Source organism: Plectropomus leopardus, chromosome 7, assembly GCF_008729295.1.
Source record: "Plectropomus leopardus isolate mb chromosome 7, YSFRI_Pleo_2.0, whole genome shotgun sequence".
Classification (NCBI taxonomy): domain Eukaryota; kingdom Metazoa; phylum Chordata; class Actinopteri; order Perciformes; family Serranidae; genus Plectropomus; species Plectropomus leopardus.
In genome coordinates this window covers 23788959-23797996 of record NC_056469.1, presented here as the reverse complement: position 1 = coordinate 23797996, position 9038 = coordinate 23788959, and the positions used below count along the sequence as shown (strand labels likewise).

General features: G+C 44.0%; 1 protein-coding gene across 2 annotated transcripts in view; it reads left to right on the top strand.

Moving 5' to 3' along the window:
* The first annotated feature begins 625 nt into the window (after positions 1-625).
* The window catches only part of si:ch73-22o12.1 (nectin-2), a 92803-nt gene continuing 84390 nt past the window's right edge, over positions 626-9038 (top strand). For both annotated transcript variants that reach the window (XM_042489349.1, XM_042489348.1), the window contains exon 1: positions 626-1090. In XM_042489349.1, the coding sequence (XP_042345283.1) occupies positions 1003-1090 (88 nt within the window). In that variant the 5' untranslated portion in view covers positions 626-1002. The remainder of the gene's footprint in view (positions 1091-9038) is intronic.

Sequence of the window (9038 nt, the reverse complement as noted above, 5' to 3'; positions counted from 1 at the left end):
TGAAATGCACAACAGGCCAGCAGGTCATCTCAGTTTGAACGGTGAAGTAGGCTTCAGTCACAACACAACGATAGCATGCAACTAACTGATGATGATAATCGTTGATCATCATTTCATTTCACTCCCGTCAGCATGCAAATCATGTTATCAATAATAATAATAATAATTTTGGACATATCAAAGTATTTAAATGCTTATTTTCCCACTTTACCTGAACTAAAATGATGGTTATTTAATTGCATGCATTCAAAGCGATGGCTGCAAATTCATAGTTTGAGGCAACATTGAGTTACATGAGCTAATACTTCTCAGCTGTTGGAGCTTGAAAAACATCGCCATGTAGGTTAGGGATATTTCTGGATATGAATCACGCTTTTATAACTTCAATGTACAGCAAAAATCACAGTTTAAAAAAAAACGCTGCGCACTTTATACTCCATCGAGGTACATCTTGTGGGGTTTCCAAGGAAAATTGCTTTTGGCGATTTCAACCATGATTTCAACAAGTTGCTCCCAGAGTCCCCCCTCCCCTCCCCTCCCCTCCTTCCGTCGCTGGTTCTAATTGTTTTTTGGGAAGCGGTGCTGTGACGCCTCTCAGGCTGATGACATCACCCAGTCAGTCACACACAGTCGGACAGTCGCGCGCTCACACTCAGTGGATAGTTGTTGGGAGTAGAGAGAGAGCGCGCGCGAGCACTTCATTACATCCAGAGCACCAGCTGGAGGAAATATTCACCTGTGCGCCGCCGGGACGAATTCACGAGGATTTTCATTTATTTTAGCAGACTCTCTCGTCTTCAAGGCGCAGTGAGCGAGGACACTTGAAACAAGAAATCTCTGTCGGAGTCCCTTTTCTTCCTGTCCTGTAGCCAGACAAGTTTATTTCGCTTTGAATGAGTGAGCTTCTACACAGGAACTGACCCGCGTCTGAAGGTTTCCATTTGATACATTTAGCTCGGAGAGACTGCGTGTCTGCTTTCATAAAGGGGACCGTAATCGACCATGGCGAGACATGACGCCCGAAAGTGGCATGACTGCTCAAAAATGATCGGACTGCTCTGCTTGGTCGCGTCGATACTTCTCCAACACGGTAAGAAATGGTCACTTATTAAAACTTAATAATGTCCAGCTGCTTGTGAGCGGCACACCGCCTTTCATTTCTTTCTCTGAGCTTTAATAATTTAAGAGGAGATAAATTTAAAACCTGGCCACCACCTGTCAGGGCGGTGACAGGAACAGAAAATCCGGCAGGTGATTGCCTTGTCCAGGCGAGGTTTTCAGCTTTATTTCAGCTTTAATCATTAAGAATTTCGGCTACAGCCACGCGAAATTAGATATCTTAACTATTTTCTGTTCGTTTTCCCCGTGTTTTTCGCTCATGAACCATCTGTATTGCTCTTTGACCCGAGTTTCGGTCGCTGACTCAACGCCATGTTTAGTTTTCATAAGGTGTGGCTCAGTGGAGAGCAAGGTGTTTTTCCCAGGTGCCTGCTGCTGGCTTCTGCGACCTTTTTCTCTTTTCAAACTTGCTTCCTTTTCCCCTGGAGCCACCCTTCTCCTCTTCAACCCCCCCCCGCTCCTTTTCTTCCCTCCATCCACACATCATCTTCTATTAGTTACACTTCAGCTGAGAAAAATGGGCTTTGAAACAGCTCTTAATGTACACAGAGAGTAACACAGGGGGCAACAACTTGACACTTAATCATTTACACTGATGACAAATCCTTTGCCCTGGCTTGCTTTCGGGGTTGTAACTTCTGCATAGTTTCATTCTGTGTGTGAGCCACTCCCTATGTTGGCCTTCATAGTTGCTATTACTTTAAACAACCTGTCATACAGGTTAATTATTCAGCTCTTTTCCAGTACACTTGAGCCCAGGTAACCTACAGGTCGACCGCCACAGCGAGCAGGCCCACAAACAGGAGAAAACATCCCTGGCATGCAGTTAACCCATTAACATATGAATGCGTGTGGCATGAAACCAGTTCAACATTTTTTTTTGCCTCCCCGCTAGGCCAGCTATTTGTTTAGTGCAGTAATTGGGGCAAGAATGTAGGACTAGATCTAACGCTCTGGCACAGCTACTGTATACATTTTCAGCATGTGTGCAGTAATGTAACTGATTGTGGTGGTGTTGTAATCACGACTCATAAGCATACTCACTCTTCTGACTTATTCATGCAGTGGACCTTTTTTGTCCAATTTCATTTTACTGAGCATGAAGTGCTCTTCGGGGAGGGAGGAAAGTGGGGGGAAAACAAAACAAAAGGTTTTACATATTTATGAGCGAGGAAAAACGCAAGGCAGTACAAGCGAAAACACTGCTTTTAGTTTTCTTTCATTTAAGTTGTTTTTTTTCAGAGCGAACCTCTGACCCCCTTTTGGGTAATAGTGAAGCTGTGCAACTTAAGCTGCAGCGACGAATCTGGGAGTTTTCACTTGTCTGTTTTGCATTTTTACGTCTGGCACTTCCTCTCGAGCTGCCTCAAAAACCACTTACCTCCCCTCCTGCATCTGAGAGATGTGATTTAATTCTCTGCAAAGTTTTCACTTTAATATGGCCTAGCTGTAATGTGAAATTTCAATATAGAGGTTGATGGGTTTTTAATTATAGGTTTATGTTGTTATAAACATAAATATAAAACTTAATAGAAGCTGGCAGGTAGGGGGCCACTTTAAGCTCTGAAATTACACTATAATAAGACCCCCGCCCCCCAAGTCAAGATTGTGAGGGAGCACGGATGTGGGTCAGAAAGGCTTGGCCCATTACCATGGAGATGTTTTTATTAGAAGAGGGGTGGGCTTATGTGCGGGGGAGTATGGGGGGTATGAGGCTATGGCAGCATTGTCTTTATGGCTGAGTAAGCTGCGTGTGTGCAGGGGGTGGCTGGCTGGCTGGCTGGCTGGCTGGGAAACTGGTGGGCATGCAGCAGGGTCAGGGCCGGGGGAGGAGGCTGCTTCCTTCTCTGCTCACAAATAAACCAATGTTTGTGTTTGTATACCTGAAGTCCTCCAGCAAAGCTAATTCAGATGCAAAGCTACTCTTCATGGCTTTTCTTGGTTTCGAGGAAACAGGTGGCATTTTGGCAGCCTGCTGCAGTGCGCAGGGTTGTAGCTGAATTTCAGGATTGGCTGGGAAACTAAACGGGCAGCGTCTGATTAAGACAGGCAACGCCCCACCTCCCCTCTCTCCCACCCCCCACTTTAAACACCCTCTCCCCCTCCTCCCCTCCCTCCCGCCCGCCACCCCCCTGCCATCGCCCACATACAGGGGCCTTGTTCTCGTCTCTTTATTTCATCTATTTTTCATTCTCTCCTGTCCACTGCTTTTGTTTGAGTGACGGTAGTCATTGGTTTATTCAAATGGCCTCCCTCCCCCCGCCTCCCAGCCTCTCTCTGGACTGAAGGCCATGCTGTTTATGACAGGAACAACACGCAGGCAGACAGGAAAATAAACTACAGATGACCTCATGCTGGTTTGTCACCATGGCTGTAGGATTCCTTGTCAACCAGAGCAGCAACGGCCACGCTGAAATGATATGTTTTTCATACCAATGTATAAGTTATGAGCATGCTTGGGATTAAAGATGTTCTGATACATTTTTCCCCTTTTCAGTACTGATTCCCATATCTGAATTTGCGTATTGGCTGACACCACTGCACTGAGAAAAAGGCAGCTGTTTAACCTCTATGAATGTAAAATGGTTGCTATCATTGCTGATGGCATGGCTCAAGTTAAACCCAAGCAACAAACTCTAGGGCAGAAAAATGAAGCCAGTGCTGAACAGCCCAAAACACTGACCACTTGAGGCTGGCTCTAGAAGCAGTCCACAAATACACCCATGTTAAAATGTCCAATTTTACAACATAAATATGTTTATAGTACAAATAAACAGTCCAGAGCTAATTTCAGCAGTCATGACAACTGTACAGGGGGTTACTTCTTATATGACTCACCTGTTTACATTAAATTAAGGCTTTAAGTTGCACATATTTAAGTGCGGGGGCTGTGTGAACTGTCACTTCAGCGTGTGAGTCAGATCCACTCCTCACTCCTCCAGAACTTCAACATCTCGCTAAATATCGTCACTTCTGGCAATTGCTGAGATATGGGAGTCCACAAACCAGTGGGTGACATCACTGTAGCTACGTCCACTATTTTATACATTCATTCATTTATTAGCTGCAGCCTCCAGGCTGGAGCCTGTCCCCACTGACACTGGACGGGAGGCTGGCTACAATTAAGAGTCACCAATTTACTTAAAGTGGGAAGCAATGCGTTTTCAACTTTTCAATTTTACCCCCACCTAGTGTCTCCAAGTGGTGTTGTATCTGACGCCACTGTTGCGAAGACTAGTGTAACAACTTTCTGTTTGCCTGAGAACTATAATTGGCTATCTACAATTCAGAGGCAGAAACACATAGAATTCTAAATTGGACCAGAAAAACCTATTTCGGTGCAAAATGAAAGTTTAAAGCAACTGTGTGGGCAAATATTGACCTAAAAGGAAGAACAACAACTCCCTGTCGGCTTTAAACCCTGTCAGATCCTGGAGCTCCTGCCATTGTACAAATGTAAAAATGCAAAAATGCACAAATGCACAAATGCACAAAGATGCAGTTGAATCAAGGACAAATGAAATTTCCCTTTTTAACCTTTGTTTAAAAAAAATGACGAGTAAACCTACTTTCTACCGTCCTTCTTAAGATTCACACTGGTTTCACCCCAGCTTTGATCGCTCTGTCTCTTCACCTTTTTTATGGCCTCCATTAGCTGGGCTCTTTTTCTTTTGCTATGCAGAATTTCCACAGATACTTCACTTGTTTCACTCTCTGCTATTTTCACTACATGGACAATAATGATAACTGCAAAATCACTTGTTAACTGCAAAAACACTTGTTTGCTGTGGTTAGCTAGCGCTGGGCCTGGGAAAGCAGAGAGCACGTTTCTCTTCCTGCTTTTGTTGGGCAATGGTTGATGCACTTCCTTTGGTACTGTAAACTGATCCTTGCATAGTGAAAGCTAGGCTAATAGAAAACAAAGTTTTACTCAGTTTCTTTCATCATTTATAGCCATGACATTGCGCAATCAAAATTAAATTCAGAAGTGAATGTTTGCTGTGGGAGGATCCCAGCGAACCCTGAGAAAACCCAGGCTGATGCAGGGAGAACATGCAAACTCCACACATACTGTTGTAACATATTGCCAATATACTGACATTTTGCTCACAGTTAATCTAAAGAAACCAGTTCTTCTCTGCTCCTAAACAGTATTTGCCAGTGGTTGCACAGCACAAGTTGCTGTGCGACTACTGGTCAAGAAGAATTGATTTCTGGGGAAAAGTACTGTTTTATCCCGTTGTTAAACAACATGTAAGTTTATTGATAAATCAAGTAGTATTGGTTTGGTGCATAGACTCGCATACTCACCACTACCCTATCCAGCATTTTTTTGTAGTACCAGAGGCATAATGGTTTTGGTTTCAGAACAACTCTGCTGGGAATTTCCCAGCATTTCAACAACACCCTGCCCTCCCACAAACACACACACACATATGCATGCAGTCAGAAACTTCAAGGTGATGTTTCTTTTGGCAGTCCGACTTGTGCAATAAGTCAAACTACTAGCTCTAACTACTTCCCGGCACACGGAGAGATCCTGTGAACAGTGTAGTCCTGCCAAGCCTGAGACCATCCATCATTACAACAGAGCCAGAGCATTACACTTTGTCTATTAAGAGGAATTTGATTGATGGATAATGAGTTTATGTTTTTTTCCTCTCTAATAAAAGAAGGAAAAAGTAAGTCCTTAGTATCTCATTAGTCCCAGCAGAGCGAGGGGCTTCGGTCTTGGTTTGGATTTTGTGTTAATGGCTGTCTCAGTTAGGTTCTATCATTATGTAAATGAGCTGTCCTCGCCCCCTTCGCACCGGCCCCTGTAAATGTCACAAGGATTTTGAAAAGGTCAGGTGTGTGTCTATATGTGTGTAAGAAAGTCTGGTCCTGGCTGTGGCATTCACTTGTACGTACACACACACACACACACACACACACACACACACACACACACACACACACACACACTTATTAACAGGCCTCTGTATTTAAATGACACATCAATAACCTCCTCCTCCCCCTTATAATCACCATTAAGAGTTGGTTGATTCAGACATAAAAGTGTGCTTGGATTCACAGCTTAATGGAGATATGAGAGTGATACAGAGCAAGTGTGTGTCTCTGTGAATACTGTGTGGCAAATGTGTACCCATTATTTTTAAATAATTAAATTGTAGAATGACTGAAGCAAATATTTGGCATTTCACCAAATGAGCCTAATGATTTAGACAGCTCTCTATTATTACTTGTTATTTCACCAGGTGCGCTATTGGAAAAAAGTGATTTCAGCTTAGTGGCAATATTTAATGGCTGCCTGGAAATGGAGTACCTCTTATCCGACATTAAACTACGGATGGAAAGCTTTTCAGCAGATGTATTGAAAACATTTTAGCAGCGGGCACTTTTCATTTTTTAAAAACCTTGTTATATGGGAGCTATATTGATCTAAAATAATGTTGATCCTCATCATCTTACCGGGTCATACATATACAGATATTTTTTGATAAATGAGTTTCAGTGAAATTACTTCGCTCTGTAGACTTTTCATTACCAATGACCAGAAACACAAAGGATCCATCAGTTTTATTGTTGACTTGGCAAATATTATTAGACAGGACGGATGGATCCGAAGAGATGGAGGTCGATGAGCACGAGTCACTGCATCTTTTTGCATTTAAGGCCGCGGTATATTGGACCACAAACACAATTGAGCACACCCACGCGCACGTACACACACAGCTGGTGATGAATAAAGGCAGTAACTGGAGGCTGCAAGTCAGATGACATTCCAATAATAGGGAGGAACATCACAGGATGACAGTGCATGTGTGCAATCCTTCAGGAACGGGTGTGTATTATCCTCATCGGTAACCCTGTTATCTTCTGCAGACATCAGATCCGAGGACATCCTTTTTTATCGCTCCCTGCTCATTTAACTGACTCTCTTTAAGGACGCTTTTCCTCCAACTTGTACATAATAATAGTGCAGTCCGAGCAAACTAGGAGCTCCAACTCCATGTTAGAACTCCCTTTCACCCCCGCCTACATGTTCATGCTTGACGGATGGTGGCCTGCGTTGAGGTCACACTGAGAGCCCCCCACCGGGATGTTTGTGTTTGGCTCCCAGGGTTGCCAGACTGCTGGAGTCGGTCCCATCTGATCCAGAAGTCTGATGAAATCCACATCTTAGAAGGAATGCCAAATGTCATTAATATGAAAAGGGGCAGCTGATGGGTCTCCAAAAACACAACTGTGCCGGGGTCGATGTTGTTCTTGGCAGAGGTGTTGGGTCAAACCGCTGTCTACATGAAATCAGTGTGCTGTAGCTCACAGACTGATCCGAGTTCACTGAAAGAGACCATTCCATAATGTGCTCTAACCACCCACATGTTTGTAGATAATGGGGAGTTTTAAGACTGTACTGTCTGCAGGAGCAGCATGCCAGCAGCTTATCATGTATGAAAATGCTATAAGGCATGTGGCTTACTTTATTTCTTGGTCACACACACATTTCCACACCATTAGTCAAGATACCTTCTGCCAATTCTGCATTTCCTGATATCAAACAAACCCCAATGAATTTAGGGAGATGCAGGTCAAACCCATTCCAGCTCAGCCAATGTGGAGAATGAGCGGTAATTCCAATTGAAGATCCATTGAAAGGCAGCCAAACTCTTTAAAATAAAATCCCCTTAATTAACTAGACTTGGGAGATGGGCGTCTGCGTGACCCCCGCTGTAGTAAAATCACAGAGGAGGAACGGGAAAGGAGGAGTGGTGTTGGGGGAGCAGGGTGTCGACATTTTCAAATTCCACATCTTGGCAGAGGGGATGAAGGAGGGTTTAAAAAAAAAAAAAAATGAACGGTGTGAGGGAGTGAACCAGGGAGGCCAAGAATTATCAGCTCATTTGTAATTTAGTCGCACCTCCCTCTCCTCTTCTTCTCCCTCTCTTAAAGCATGAGACACATATTTAACAGCCAAAGAGTCCTCCATTGTGGACAGAAAGGGACTGCTTGCACTAACCTTTCTCTTTTTATTATAGTTACCTGCCCTGTACCCTCTCCCTGTCATCTTTCTCCTCTTTCTTCTGTCTTTGTCACATTCTTTTATTTCAGAAATCCTCCCCACAGTGGACTCAGCAGATCTCGGTGCAACTAAGCACTGAGGCCCTTGACTGTGTCCTCCTCGGCGCGTTCCTGCATACACATGCACATGCACACGACGGCTCATTAGCAGTCACCTTAATGTGTCTAAATGTAGTTTGCGAGGTGGAAGGTGGTTTGCGTTATTGATCCGGTATTGAATGGTTGATGATGCAGTGCCCTTATGTGATATTGAAAACATTTAGGGCTCGCTCTGGCGGCATGACAGCGCCATGAAACATCTCTCTCTCCCCTCCTCCTCTGCTAATCCCTGCCTGTGTCCTCCGTGCCCCCGGTTTGTGAGATATCGAGCCAGTTTTGCTGTTACTTCCTTTTTCTGTCTTTTTTCTCTCCACATATTTTGCGCCTTTTATGAACATATGTTACAGCAACATTACAGCCTGTTTCGTCTATTTTGTTACCTTCCTGCACACCTCCATTAACACACACACACAGACACGCACACAGACATGCTGCATCTTCGTCACATCTGACTTTGACAAGGTCATGTCAAATTCACACTTATCAGAGGCGGTGGACAGGCTGGCTACAGGAGGAAATTGAATTTGGTGTGACAGGGTCTTGTCAGGGCTCTGATAGCTCGATATAGAGTCGTGCTCCCCCAAAAACCTTATGCACACCAAGTGCTTTCAATTCAGTCAGCTTTTCTCACCATCCCAGCAGACTTATCTGAGGAACAGCGTAAAATTGCACACCGTAATGTAAAGAAATTGTGGTGTTCTCGTAGATATCATCTGAGAAATATGAGATAAGAAAAC